This window comes from Stylophora pistillata, chromosome 5 (assembly GCF_964205215.1).
Source record: "Stylophora pistillata chromosome 5, jaStyPist1.2, whole genome shotgun sequence".
Lineage (NCBI taxonomy): Eukaryota > Metazoa > Cnidaria > Anthozoa > Scleractinia > Pocilloporidae > Stylophora > Stylophora pistillata.
Window position 1 is genome coordinate 13,346,154 of NC_142523.1, and position 15,624 is coordinate 13,361,777.

Consider the following 15,624-nt stretch of genomic DNA (forward strand, 5'->3'; position numbering starts at 1 on the left):
TGCGCGTGACTGTAATACTGTTTTCTTTCGTTTTCTGTTTTTTTTTTTTCCCAAAGGCATCGATATCTCGAGCACCCCTTTAAATTTTGTGCTCTTGTGCAATAAACTAAGCTGTCAATGTGGCTGTCATTACCCAGCGAACTGTCAGGGGAATGGGACAAAGTGCTGGAGACGGAAGGAGAGGGGAATAGATTGCGATGAACCAGACTCTTATCTTTGGGGAGAATAGCATTACTCGCAGTCGCTTCGTTTTATATACACCAGGATAAGCTCTGATCAAACGGATCGACTATTTTCCCCAAACTTTAACTCAATTTCACTAGACTCACATAATAGCAAATGGTTTTGTTTGGAAGTGCCATTCAATCTTAATTAAGGCTCACTGCGTAAGCTGATCAGCGTGACATGACAGTTCAACGGATTCCATCTCCTTCAAAGAATACAGCGTGGAAAATTGAGTACTGAATTTAGCTCATATCTTAAAAAAAACCTCTCTTATTAATAAACAGCAACCAAGTGATTTCTTTAGCATTAAGTGTGCCGTAAAAGTAATTCAAAATGTGTGTCCCTTCTTCGCATTAGCGCCTCGATATTCAGGTTAAATTCATAGTTTTGAATAAATATTTGTTTGTGAAATATCGTCATTTTCTTTCATTCATCGGAGTGAAAATTAAGTAAATAATTTATTTCAACCAAACGACTCTCAACCTCCTGCAAAGTTAAATTTACGCAAAGATCTGAAACTGAAATTCATTTGCAAGTTTAGAGTTTTTTTTACTAAATTTTAATGTTGTAACTTAACTGTAATATTGTAATGCTGTAGATTTATTCGTCTTTTTAGTATTTTTGGACTGTATCTGATAACGAATTTTTGTACGTTCATTTTTTAATGAAAAAATTAACGAGTGTTGTAAATGTTAATTCTTAAGTTCACGGAGAAATTCAGTACCGTCAAAGCTGTTTTAGTTTAGGTTTTAATCTTTTGAATTGCTAATTTTTTAGTTTTTTATTTTTTAAAAGAAATTCTCGAGAACAGCACAATTTGGACAAGTCGAAGCGACAAAGTTTCACACAATTTTAATTTTCCCTTTTTGAAACATTAATTGATTTATTAATTTAATAAATAGAACGTCGAGGTCGCTGCGGTCTTTAAAATCATAGAAAAAAAATCACAAAAGAAAAACATAACTTTAAGGCCACAATTTTTGCACAATTGTACTTTGTATGACAAATCGGAAATATCAATTATTCATGACGACTTTTCCAATGCCGGTTTAATTTCGTATGGGAAAACAAAAATGTTAATGACATGACTATCATGGGGTGTCTAGGAGAGAAACCTTTTATAATGTAACGGTACACCACGGAAAACTAAACCTTTTCAATAATTATGCCGAGAGTTAAAAATTATTAGGTTTCTAGAATCCTCTCTGTACCTGAGCTATTGTAAGTTGATCACCTCCTGTGTGCGTGAGCGCGTAAAAAAAATCTCACAATCTAGTCCATTGGTAATGTCAAAAGTTTCCTGTTCAAAGTGCGATGTCAAATTTTAGTCCTTCCTTTGTCACGACCCATCCGTAAGGCAAAAGCGGAGACTCGTGTCGCCCACGATCGTCTTGTGACCAGAAAATCTGGTCAAAAAGTTGTTTTTTTCCTTCGGTACTAACAATAATTATGAAATTGATTTTATTATATCAATTTCGGAACAGCTCCAAAAACAAAAGATAGATTTTCTTAAGTTGGTCACGAATTTTGTGCTTTTAACCCGCTCATTACGTTTTCGTGTTTATTTTTCCCCTACTTTGTCATGTCAATTTATGTTAATAATTGCGTGATCTCCTCTACAAGAAAAGACTGAGCCATCACGCACATACGACCGCCCCAAATATAGCAACAGAAGAAACACTTTTTATCGGTCTGGATGATATTAGCACAGTTATTAAATAGGCATAACTTTCCTGAAAACTTTTACGGAGGAAAACGTTTTTCTCGCGATTAAAAACGTGATCGACGAAAGATACGTTTGCGTGACTTTGACCCAGTCTATCACCTCTCCGTGTCGATTGCGTGTCAAGTTCGCGTGACGAGGGGCAACCGCTGACCAGGGTTCCAGTTAGAACGACCAGGAATGCAAAGATGGTGGAGGCATTAGACATGTTGACCTTTCGCCGCTAACAATAATCTCGTATTTAGTTCACCAAATTTGATGCTTTGACAACAGCGAAGACCATTCGACCAGGGATTGTGATGGGAGAATTTGGAGAAACGAGAAAGGGGTAATTTTGGCGTGGTTTTAGCGTAACTAAGCATTGCACGCTGTTTGTGAGATATACTTCTGTTGGCGCCTCGCTGAATGGATTGTTAGCACGCACATGTGTTTGGTGTGAAAATTGATTGTAATTTTAATGATTTCGCTTTCTCCTCTAGACAAAACCTGGAGACGATAATTTCGAAGCTTTCTAAGGAGCAGCCGAACGGGAGACGAAACAGCTTTATGCTGGTGAGTGCGATGTTTAATTTTAACCGAGTTTCTTAGGCGTCGCTTGTTTTAACACTGCCTGGCCCTTGCGTGTTGTTTCGACTGACATGCTGTTTGGTATGCATGATTAGCTTAGGTAACTTTATTGTTCAACTGTGCGAAAATTCGCACCAGAAAGACGTCGGAGAACTTAAAACCTGTAATCTGTTTAGGCTTTTCGCGGTTTGAAGCAATTTTAGTCGGTACTTTGTCGAATTTAGAGTTTCGTGTCTTCGTTAGAGAAAACACGATGCTTGTCCTTTGTAGTTGATGATAAGCACGCTTGCATGTAAATGTGTGAAATGAATGGCGTATTTCAAATACCTCCTATTGGTAAACTGCCATTAAACCCGGCCCCTGAATGTCAAAGGGCTTTATAGGAGACAGAGAAATAGTATTTACCAATCGCTTTACCTCGAGGGAAACATTTTGTAGTAACATTTCCGTCTAAACGACAGAGCGATAAATCAGTCGCTGGTACAGTACAATATGTGTACTTCGTGGTGAGAAACCAGTGTTTCGAAAGTCTGTAATCCTTGAGTTTATTTTACCTCCACTTTTGTCGCTTGGTTGGTTCTGTATTCGAGAGCTTTGTTATTTTTGTACAAATTTACATACGAATTTCAATAAACTTGTACACTATAATAAAGCTTTATTGCTTTGTTCGCGCTTCGCCGCCGTTGAAATCGAAGACTCCACTGCGGTTTTCTGTCAGGAAGCCTGCTATTTGACAATACTTGCGCTTGTGAAGAATAATTCCGGACGTTTCAAAGAGAAAGAGAGAGATCCTGGATAGAGGTCGAAAATAGTCTAAGAACTTGCCGTGACTTCGTTATTGCACGTGTTTTCAATGGTGTGGGATATCGGAAACATTTTTCGGTTAATTGATATCTACGTACAGGAGAATATCTTCGCGTTGCACACAGAAATCATTGTTGCTCATGTGTCCCTAAAGATGATAGGACACACGCAATACGATCCTTGTTAACATGATATGTAAATGTTCCAAGCCGTGAAACTCATTAAAACTGTCTGGCTACAAGTATGTCTCTTGAACGACAATTTTTTTTTTTAAAATTTTTTGTTATTTGTTATTGCGGTTTATATAAGCGACTCCTTCCCAGATCACACGACGGAGGTTATCTACGTGTTAAAGATTTTTGCACGTTCTTCTGAACGTTTAACTTGAGGCATACTTTGTACGTTGTTTTTCTCGCATTAAATGTTGTTTGCACCTTAATACTTAATATGGTACGTCCAGGTGTATAAACACGGCAAATAAATTATGGCTCGCACCAGTTTGAAATATTTTTGGCATCAATTTATGTAGGTTAAGGTCAGTGAAACAGCAGTGTCCAGATAAAGGTTCCTAGAAATTTTGCTATACTTCAGGGGGACTCGAAATTTGGCAGCTCTATGTATTATCTCTTTAATAGTTTATTACAACATTTTAACCTTGTTGATTGTTGAGTCTGGAAAAAAAAAAGAGAATTGCTTACCTTTCTCACCTGTCACACACAAGTTTTGGCTTTCCTCATTTTCTTCCCACTGCATTTTAATTTTTTCTTTTTCTCAACTTTTTCCACTTTTGAAACTCTAGTTATTACATTTTAGAGGAGACGTAAAAACAATGTCAACCACTAGAGGAATAAAGAGAATATAACACTACTGCAAATAGATCTTGGTTTACCATGGAATTTTAATACAACAGAATAAATGTCAAGTGTGTGTGTCAGGTCTTGGAATATAAATTAACATACATCTTAAATTGTTTTTGTCTTCAGTCCAGTTAGACTAATATAGCTCTATCAATTTAGGTGTGTTAGCTACATATAACTTCTGTTCAGATAAGATTGATTCTTTTCGGAGATAACAGCTATAGACATATAATTTATCTTATGAGAGCTCGAGTGTTTAGGTAAAAAGGATTAGTGTCACACTTTAAGCCATGTCTGTATATCTGCAAAATTGTCTAGACTTGTAGGTCTATGATGTAGCCCCTAAAGGCCAGAAGTTGTTGCTGCTGCTTTTTTATTTTCTATTAGTAAGATTAACATGCAATAGGGTAAAGAAATAGAAAACTATGGAAATTCAAGTCCTTTTGAGCACTCAGTTCCCTACCTCTCTTTTTGGCAAATTACTCTCACTTTTAATTTGTCTTCACAACTAGCAACCATTGTCCCCAATGAGAACTGGCCTGCACAGTTAAACTTTTATACTGTTTGAGGGTACCTAGTGAGACAACGAAGTCTAGAAAAGCCAGCTGTGTGTATCGCTGCTACAAATCTCATTTTCATGTTAGTTGATGGCAAAAATGTAAGTGCTGACACAAATATTACACAGATGAAGAAGTTAACAGGATAATCTATGGAGGGGGAAAAGTTTTCAAGGTAAAATATGGTTGTTTTGAAGTAAAATTTCTTGTCCTGTTCTGCAGTCAATAATGTACACAACTGACTGTACCTAACCTTTTTTTCCGAATTACTCGAGGTCTTAATAGCAAATACCCTATTTTACAAACAAACAGTTATGACAATTGAGAAAATTATCACATACACACAAAGATCATTTTTTTCTTTTTTTCCTGTATCGATAAACAAGGAATTAACCATACAAGGAACTTTGTAGCTAGTCAACAGAATTCAATTCAGTAAATATGTTCACTAACAATAATTTTACAATCTCTTTCCTGTACCAATAAACAGTAAATTAACCATACAACAAACTTCGTAGGTAGTCAACAGAATTCATTTAATTGATTACGTTAGGCAGCTAGAACTTATGCTAACTCAGTTATGGAGGACTAGAAAACTTTGTATATAATGAATGACAAACCAGGTATATCACATGGAAATAATGTTCGAAAGATTTCATTCAATACAGTTCAGAATACACCATGTCATATCCGTAAAATTATAAAACTAAAAATCCCCAAACAACGCAACACCATTGGGTATTCTAACTTAATGACATAACACAAAACTTCAGAGATTTCTCTTAAAATGGTGCATTGTTGTCATTCAAGAGTTATTTCCACAAAAAAAAAAAAAAATGCCAGTTCCGCTCAGTTGAATCATTACACACTACGGTTTCATTCAGACTTATAGGTATAGGACCACTTAAGGCAAAATTAACCCTCCAACTCCCAACAGTGACCAAGACAGAATTTCTCCTTACAATATCAATATAACATCAAGCAGACAAGTGGTGGGAATAAAGAAAAATGTCAATTAGGGGTATATTTGGTTCATCCAATACTAAATTTCTGCACTAACATCATATGGGTAGTTTAACAGACAGCAAGGAAAATTACTAATGAGATTTTAGGATAAAAAAAAAAAAGGGATAAACATTACATGAAAGAACTACTCAGTTTTTTTCATTTGGATGGTACCTAAAAGGGTGTCATCCAAGAACTTTGAAGCTAGAACCTTCTTTTGCAGCAGGGCTTGACACTAACTTTTCAATTTACTAGCCAAGTGGCTAGTGACATCTTCTAGATGTTTTTAGAAGTTATGACAATTTCAATCTGTTTACTAGCCAAACTGGCTAGTTGAAATTGAAATACACTAGCCAAGACAGAATTTCTACTAGTCTGTGGCTAGTGGGCTACCGTTAGTGTCGAACCCTGTTACAGTAAACTGTATCACATAGAAGCTCACATCAGAACCTCATATCACATTAGAACCTCATTTTAGGGTATAATAAACTGAGCCACACAGAAGTAAGCTGCTCTACTTTGAAATTACTCAGTAAAAAAGGTTTTATAACAAGATAACAAAAAGTGAACCACAGTTAAAAAAAAAGCAACTGATAAAATACATGGAACAGTCATAAAATCATTGGAATTCCTGAAGTTGAGAAAGGATTCAGAGATGTGAAGAACACACTAAGTGGATGACTTTAAAGATTACAAACGTATTTTAATGACTAGTATCAAAACAGAAATAATGTTTATTTGATAACTCATTTGACCTACAAATGAAATAGCAAAGAAATGATTCTTAATAGTAGACTGCAAAAAATTCATGTTTTAATAGGATTCAAATTCCTGTCTCCCAGATATTAATTGAGCACGACCACCGACTGAGCAACAAAGCCAGACATTGGGAGGCAATGTTAAAGGGTTCTTCTTTCCCATAAAGGAATTCATGTGACCTGAAGATAAACATTATGCAAAATGATCCTAACAAGAGGGCTAAAATTCCTTCACAAACATACATGCCAACAAAGAAATGGCAAATTTAGGTACTTAACCATAGAACAATCGACTAGCAGTTCTTTTGACCTAATATCTTGAATTTGGCAACTTGTATATAGCTATGGAGCTAAAATGATTGCAAATTCTGCTTTATGACTCTCACACGTTTGACAGAGATGAATATTGTACTTTAAGATAATGCTGAATATGCTGGCAAGTTTTGGTTAAATACTTAAAATTGAGTTTATAAGTGGGGAATACTAACCATAAAAACTGAAGGCATTCCTTGCACCATATGAGGGAATAGAAATATTCTGGTGGGTGGTCAAGCACTACAGGGGTTTTGACAAAATCTGGTTACTTGTGATCTCTTGCTGCCTTTAACAACTTTCACTACCGTATGTTTAGCCTACGAGCACTCCCTTTGATGCACACAATGCTGTAAATTTCATTCCCAAGCATCTGTATTTCAAATTGTTTTTGGGGGAGCATGCTCTCAGTCCCCCCTATGAGAAAGGGGTCTTAAGGCTACTTTTCAGGAAACAGCTAAATTGTACCTGTTACACAATCTGCAGTAGCTTTTATGAAAACCTTTTATAACACTTGCATCATTCCATAAATTCTCAAAAGTCGTTGTTGGTATGTGAAAGTCTTACAAAAGATTGCAAAAATGCTGATAAGCATTCATAATAACCAGCAAGACGTTATGGCTCTCTGGATATGCATAAACACTTTCTATAAGCATGTGGTGTATGATGGAAGTGATGCATGCTTTCTTGGAAGAAAGGAATTATCCAAACAAAGGTTTTTCATGAATAAAAGAGAAGTGAATCTCTAACTGTGTATCTGCATGAGCATTTCCCATAAAGCTGCTAGGTCTCATAGTTCATGGATCACGCTTATTAGTGGTCAATGTTTTTTGCAATTGAGTGTAAGCAGTGTGTACCAATGTGAATAGCTAAAGGAAAAGGATCATAAAGAACATCAGGGTGAAGTTATCAATCTCAAGAAAACCATTAACATAACTCCTAGACAACAAGGCATTATGAGAACCATTTGTACTATCAGTCTCTGACACTTTGACAAGTTTCATATACAATATATATAAACTGAGTTGTAACTGGTTCAAGTCTGTCACCGTAAATCTCTAAGTTCTGAGACCTTACATACGCCATATAGGTCTTCAGCCTCCAAGTAATTGCATTTCCACTTTTACAGATTTCAGGTATAGACCATTCAAATGTCATGTTTCACCTTGGGAATGGAGGTAAGGCTAAATTATTGATTTTGTTATCATTTACTTTGATAAAACTGTGATATTTTCTTTCAATCCCTTCCTTAGCCTGTCTTCAGGCTTTTGATGGAACTGCAACAAGAGTAGCTAAGCTGCACATTTTGGGCTGTCATTTCATGCAAGCATGCAAAATGTCCCCAAGGTTCTCATTTTATAAGATCGATTGATACTAACCAAGGATATCTGTTAGATAGCACCATATCCATTAGCACTTTTCAGACTGCACTGAGCAGTATAAAACCCTTGCACTAAACCCTATCAGACTTCTTGCTAGCTCAAGTCTCAAGGTGCTTTGCTGCAAGTGCCACAGCAATAGTAGGAACCAACCCTCAAGTTAACCTTCTCGAAAAAACATTAACAAAATCCTGATTAGCACCCAGCATACGAATGTCTCCCACAAATGCAATACAAAAAACAAAGCAAGTTAGGTCAGAGAAACTGAAATATGGACATAAGAGAATTAGTATTTTCAGTTTCTTAGTGTTAGAAGCAAACAAGGAAACTTGAACCATTTAAACTGAATTTGTTTCTCATCAAGAAATCACAGTGGTCAGAATTAGTGTGAAATATTACTAATCAAGCATACTAATTACACCATCCTGAAAAATCAGACATGCGGAAATATTGTCAGAAAAAGTAAATTGTTATTTAGGAGAGTTCTAGACTGCCTGTAACATGCAGAAATAATAAGGAAAATTTATAAAATACAGTTTACACTACTCCTCCATATTGTGCACAATTCTTAACTCCATCCTACAAAAAGATTACTGAACTTGTTCAGAAGAACAGTTGCTTACAGCTCTACGCGTGGTATTTCAAGCCTCTTTTCATGCCTGGAAAAATCTTTTGCCAGTCGTTAATCTGGACAAATAAAACGATGTCGTTCTTTTTGCAATAATATTAAGTGCAACACAGTTTTTGCACACTGCTGTAGAGTGAAAGGAAAAAAATGCCCTTGAATCTGATCTGGTTGGCAATTTAGGCAGAGTTTAGACCATTACTTCGAAATTGCCTCAGGAAAAAAGAAGCTATTTAATGAAATTTTAATAACAGAAGTTTCTTTGGTTAATGTAACTCACCTCTGGTAACAAAGACACTTATCAAAGATGGTAAACATTAGTATACGAATAAGAAATTGTGCATCGCATGCAATGTTTCGATCAGAGAGAACTGTTGTTGGACCAGGGTTGGACACGTTACTTTTTGTTTTCGATTTCGTTCGTTCGTACGGTCTAGTGATTGGTCGATTAAATTTCCGGCTCATCTTCGCGAAAAGTAGAAATGCGATCCCAGAGTGCATTATAGGCTAGAATAGATGTCACCTCGCTCTTCGCTTTAGCCAGACACTTGTATATGATAATGACGGTGTCTCGCAGTAGACCATCGAAAGCGATTATGCCAAAGAAAACCAAGATCTACGTATTTCACTTGCCGATACGTTGTCGTAGGGGTAGGTGGTACAGAAATTATGGTACTTTGTTTGGAAAAGACATCAGAACGTTATTTATATCGTAATTTACAACAAAAACTTAAGTATTTTGGTAATTCGTGCAGGCTATTTTAGTGTTTTGTGGTTGTTTCCATTGTTGTTTGCTGCCAACATTGGTAGGAAAGAAAAGACCGATCATAGATAAGATGTTGCATAGGACATCTTGAAATTATCGAGGGTCAGTTAAACTGAGTCCACAGCCATCGATAGGCTATAGCTATCCTGTAAGGTTCAAACAATTCGCTTTTTACTGAGTGTAGCATTTGATACAGTGGAATTCCGATTTCTCGAACCTCCAGGGAAAACGCAAATTAGTTCGAGAAATCGGGAGTTCGAGAAATCGGGAGTTCGAGAAATCGGGAGTTCGAGAAATCGGGAGTTCGAGAAATCGGGGGTGAAATTGCAAGCGAAGCAAATCCATGGGAAACAAGGTTTGGTTCGAGATATCGGGAGATTCTAGAAACCGAGGGTTCGAGAAATCGGGATTCCACTGTATGTATGTGATAGATAGGTGACTAATTATTTCTCTGGTATGTAAATCAAATGACTGGAAAGCCTTGTATCCAGGCTTCTCCTCCTTTTCAACGACCACCAGAAGTTTTTCATCAGAAAATGTATGACACACATTTAGACCGAAATGAAATAAATCTATTTCCTAGTCGCGAACTGTTATAGTCATTATGCTTGTTGCGCTTATACGTTCGTTTTCTTCTCTAATTGAATGAAAAAAAAAAAAAAAAAAAATGTAGAAAAAAAGCGACTCCATATAATCACAAACTCGGTGTAAAACCGATTATACGTGATGTATTGTGGAATTTGTGTTATGGAGTTTATGCGTTGTAAGTAATATATTTCGTAAATGTGTAAATAAAATTTTCTTGGCAGGGCATGAGTCCGAGGGGGAGGAAAGTGAACCAGACCTATTTCAGTGTGGGAAATGCAAACGAATGTTTACCAGCTTACAGAAATACCTGAAACACAAAGCAGCCAAGGATTGCATTCAGCTTCAAACTCACGGACAGACAAATGCAATCAGTCCTGTTACGAACGGAGAGGTGATAACGGTAGATAATGACTAAGTGGTCCGATAAATGTTATCGGTAAAAGGCTGATGATGAGTCTGAAAAAAAAAAGACCACTCGTTCGTTCTTTCGTATTCCTATCCATTTGAATTTGCTCTTTCATTCATTCATCCGTTGATTCATTTTTTCGCTCTGACGACTGGCTAAAGCTGGAAACAGTTACAGCTGGGTGGCCAAGTTACATTATCAATTCAGTTGATAAACCGAATCATTCTTGTGATACCTCCACCGACGCAGCACCACCGTTTCTTTAGAAACCTATATCCTTTATTCTTTCGTACCTTTCAGTGTTCCTTCGTCCTCTCGATTTCTTCCTCGTCGTTTGGTTGTTTTTTTGTTGTTCGTTCGTTCTTACTTTCGCCCGATCACTGTTTCATTTGTCTGCGTAATTACTAATTTTCATCACGTTTTTCTGCAGGTTTTCGACAGTCCTGATGAAAATAGCTCCATTCACAGTCCCACAAGAAGGTAAGTTGGTCTGATAATATTTCAGGTAAACTGAAATATTATCCGCTAAACTGAAATATTATCCACTGAAATTTTTATCCACTAAGAAGTCGTCGTTAAATTCCTCCTCAAAATAATTCCAAAAGTTGTTCAACTATAGGATGATGTTTGATTAACTAGGCTCCGATACTATTTTGTTTTACCCTAATTCTATTTACTTCATTAAAATAGTCTCTCGAAAGAATCGCTAAAAGCCTGAAGAGCAAAAATAAGGCTAAATGTTTTAGATCATTTTTTCAAGGTGCCAAAGGACCATGTTCTTGAAAGTGCCTTACCCCTTTGGCTTACATTAGTGATTTACATTTTATTTCTCCTTACAACATTAGTGTCTAATAGCGGGACTCCCACGCGCGCAAAGCGCGCGTGGGGGGCAGAGCCCCATACCCATGGAATATGGTCAACCTCTTTTCATTTGGTTGTCACGTGACTGACCGAGCGTACGTACGTATGTACGTGCCTTCAGATTGCGCGGGTAGGGTGGGGAGACTATCAAAACGAAGGGTGGGGTGTCTCAGGCGAGTCTTGGCAAATTCACATCTTTTATGGTATCATTAATATTACGAACTTGGGAGCTCCGCTCTTAGGCTTGGCTAAATCTGTATAATTATTATTGACGGGTGATGGGAATCGAGGAGAATTATCAGCGAAATTGAAGTGGGCTACTTTGATGTAGCATCAAACTCTCCTGTTAACCTGTTGGCAACAAGAAGGGAGAACAACCTATCGGATCTACGGAGTAAATGGTTAAATGTAAACTTTCTCTTTTTTTTTTCTTGCAGGAAACACGACAGAAAAGGGATCGCTCGTCGAGTGTCCAACTTCTCCTCTGAAGGAGAATCCGTGAGTCCAGATATTCCAATAGTCGTTCCCGAACAAGTTTACAGCGTCCCACCATCCTCTTTCCCAGTTCATATAGAAGCCCCTCCCACCTCCAACTTCCATGACTTCTCCAACCCTGTTGTAAGCATCTCTGTTGCTGAAGCCCTTCGTTCGCATAGCCCTGTGGTAGTCCAACCTACGCCTAATTTTAACTCTTGGAATGGAACTGTAAGTGAACAGGCCGATAGTGTGAACCCGCCAACTATGGCGACCAGCGTCTATGCGCAGATGCCGTCCGCTACAGTGGTGAATCCCGTACCAGCTCTTTCCCTCCAACACCCCAATCAGACTTCTCCAGCACCCAATATTGGCTCGTCACACGTGGACCAGCAGTGGACTGGGCCGAGGTTGAGAGGGCCAACAGCCATCCAACCAGCTGCTTCCCCCCAGGCTCCAGTGCACATGACGAGGAGCAAAAATGGACTGGGACAGCCTCCGCCACTTGTGGTACATCTTAAGGACAGAGGTGTGTGTCAACGCCAGGCTGCTAATCGAAAGCACTGTTCTTGGCAAATCTGAAAAAAAGCGTCAGTTCATCTTTATTATTCCTTCCCCCTTCTACTTGCGTTGCCTTTCTAGTTAAGGAAATATCACATGACGCTGCACAGACAAAAACACTATTCTCGAATGGCAAAATAACAAACAGAACGGGGAAATTTTCTCCATCTACAATAATGGAGTGGAATATCGAATATATTTCATCGAGACCTGGCTATTTTTTTGAATGAATTTTGGATCAATCCCCTCTGGATCCCCGTCAGTATCTAACCAACTTCGCACCTGTCCCCCCCCCCCCCACGACCTAATAACAATCAACTGATAACGAGGTGGGGTTAGGGGAGGGGTGGGTGCGCAGATACACTGATTTGAATGTTTTAAAGGATGGTTTATTTCTCTCTAAAATGTAAAATAAACACACGGAGCGTCCAGTAGAACTTCTAAGTTACTGTTGAGGAATAATTGAAAGGAGTATCCGTCTAGGAGTAGAATATAATATTTTCTTGCGATTCACTGTCTTTTTCGATGTAGGTCGACCTGTGCGTGCCAAGGAAACTGGTTTAACAGAGGAAGAACTTACAGAGGAGTTTGTGACGTCCTCCGGTCAGAAGGTTTACAGATGTAAAAAATGCGACAAGGAGTTTTCTTTCTCGAGTCGTTTAAAACGCCACCTTCTGGTGCACACGGGTGCGCGGCCGTTCGAGTGTCACGTTTGTTCCCGTCGCTTCACACAAGCCGTGGACCTCAAGCGTCACATGCTACGTCACAGCGGTCAAAAACCGCACGTGTGTCACTTCTGTGGGAAGCAGTACACTCGAGGAGATCGGCTTAAAGTGCACTTGTTATCACACACGCAAGAAGATAATTCGGAGAAGCCCTATAGTTGCTCAAGGTGCAGTGCCACTTTCTACGAGGCAGAGGAACTGCGACTGCATGTGTGTGAATTTCAAGATGGCGCACAGCTGGTAGGAGGTGATGTTGCGCTCAGTGACGCTTACGGAGAAGAGCGCGGAGGTAAGGCGGCTCGCACAGGAAAGAATTTTTCGTGCGAAGAGTGCAACTCCAGCTTCACCAAGTACACTTCTCTCAAGTCGCATCTTCTTAAGCACACTGGTGAAAAGAAGTACAAATGTGAGCATTGTAACAAAACTTTCTTCAGCTCTAGTAGTTTAAAAATCCATGTGCGCGTTCACACTGGCGACCGACCATTTAAGTGCAAGGAATGCCCGAGGAAGTTCAGTGACCCGTCGAACTTCAACAAACATAAACGCTGGCACGCCAAACAAAAGGGCCCGAGTACACCGTCGGCAACATTGTCGAGCATCTCCGAGAACAGCTCGTCTTCCGACGATAAGTTAAAGAGAGACGCTATCGATGCCGAAGAAAACGGATCGGGGCCGACCGAAAACGAAGTACCAGCCGAAGAATCTGTTGCCACGGAGGGTAACGGGAAAGGAGATTTGCGAGAAGACCTTTTCCCTGGGACGAGCCAAGATATGGAAACTGAAGAGACTGGAGGGTTTAATTCGCCAGAAGCATTGCTGAATATGGGATCCGAATGCGAAACTAGTGTAAAACAAGAGGTGACAGACTAGTTAGGAAACTCGCGATCCATGCTAGTATCTGAGCAAATGCGCTACCCTTCCCCTAACCCAACATTATCCCTAACTTGTTATCAGTTTACTTTTGTTGTGTTAGAGTTTGGTGCGCAGTTCATATTCATTGATTGAAACTCATTATACATTTAATTTCTTAAATATTACTCTCCTATTTATGTGAATTGGCTTTGCATTTTACAATGGTAATTTAAGCTAGCTTTAAAAGTGTATCCAAACATCGTTTAATGCAAGCGCTCCACTTCAATTACAATGCATTGATATTCATTTAACGTATTAGCAAATATATCGGATTAGGTTTTTGAAATAGTAGACATAAATTTGATTCTATATATTAGATATATTATTATTATTATTATTATTATTAGTATTATTATTATTATTATTATTAAATGAGCAAAATAACTGGAGCAGAAGACCTATGATTTTGCTTAGAATATAAAGCCTCAATTCGATGCACTCGAAGTTTCACATCGTTTTTTTCGTGCAGTGGAGTGCAACCTCAGATACGACGCTATTTTGCCTTAAGCTTAAAAGCAGGGTGAAGTGTAGGGAAGTGCGTTTAACCCCCACCCCACCCCCTTCCTTCACCTTCCTTTCCCTCCCCCTACATTTTGTCGAGAATCTATGACAAAAGAATCTAGAATGTGTTCTCAATGAACTTTAACTCTCCGATAATCCCTCGGGCGTAGACGGGGTGGTGGGGGGGGGGGGGAGGACTATCTTTTCCTTTCTTTCTTTCTTTCTTTACTGTGTTTGTTTGTATTTACAGCTGATGCGTCGTATCTAGGTTGCCCCTTATAGCATCATTGTATATAGCGCATTCCTTCCTTACAATCTCAATTACGGACTTTCATGTATTCAGCCTTTTTGTAATATATTTTCAAGTTTATGTACGTTTATCATTTATGGTATCTACTCGCTCGGATGTTACTTTGAAATTGTAGCCAATATGCACATGCTCTTAGATTTTGTTAAAGAAGGATTAAACGCTTGTATTGCAAAGGTACCGGGTGCAGCAGTCTTTTCGGTGGGGTGATTTATGGGGGTTGCTGGGTTTGCTTAACATTGTAGCGTAAGCAAGGGCGTCAACCCCTTCCCCCCCTCTCACTTCATGCTCCTCAAAATACGCTCAAACCCTTCGGAAACCTAGGTCAAAAGTTGGTAACGACGCAACCTTACTTCGGATCGATGGAAATTCATTAGGGGGCGACGGGGATTGGGGTGACGTCACCTGTAACCCTGAAAACTCGTTGTGCGCCTTGGACCACTCAGATACACAACTTTTAACTTAACTCGCCCACTTCACTCGCGTGTCCCGCCCTTCAGGCATATTTCGTGTTTTACCTTGAATTCCCATTGGCTCTTTTGATATTTTCCCGTTCTTTAGATTGGTTACTTTAATTTTGCTTACACAAACTTTGATCAATGCAGTACGGTTCCATCCCATCCTCCTTGCGCTTTTAGACCACAGCAAAGGAAGACTGGTGACGAGTCAGCTCCAAAATTTCCAAGAGCACATCAAGAGGAGACAGCTATA

General features: G+C 38.8%; 1 protein-coding gene across 2 annotated transcripts; it reads left to right on the plus strand.

Moving 5' to 3' along the window:
• The first annotated feature begins 2,118 nt into the window (after nt 1-2,118).
• LOC111324888 (uncharacterized) lies at nt 2,119-15,093 on the plus strand. 2 transcript variants are annotated; one of them, XM_022928552.2, is made up of 7 exons: nt 2,119-2,276; nt 2,428-2,500; nt 7,938-7,986; nt 10,388-10,557; nt 11,003-11,052; nt 11,871-12,436; nt 13,000-15,093. In XM_022928552.2, the coding sequence occupies exons 1-7, from the start codon at nt 2,248-2,250 to the stop codon at nt 14,061-14,063; spliced, it is 2,001 nt and encodes a 666-aa protein (XP_022784287.2). In that variant the 5' UTR covers nt 2,119-2,247; the 3' UTR covers nt 14,064-15,093. The 2 variants fall into 2 exon arrangements, with proteins under 2 accessions (XP_022784287.2, XP_088617038.1); XM_088760912.1 differs by lacking the exon at nt 2,119-2,276 and having other exon boundaries at nt 7,938-7,985; nt 10,383-10,557.
• The last annotated feature ends 531 nt before the right edge of the window (nt 15,094-15,624 follow it).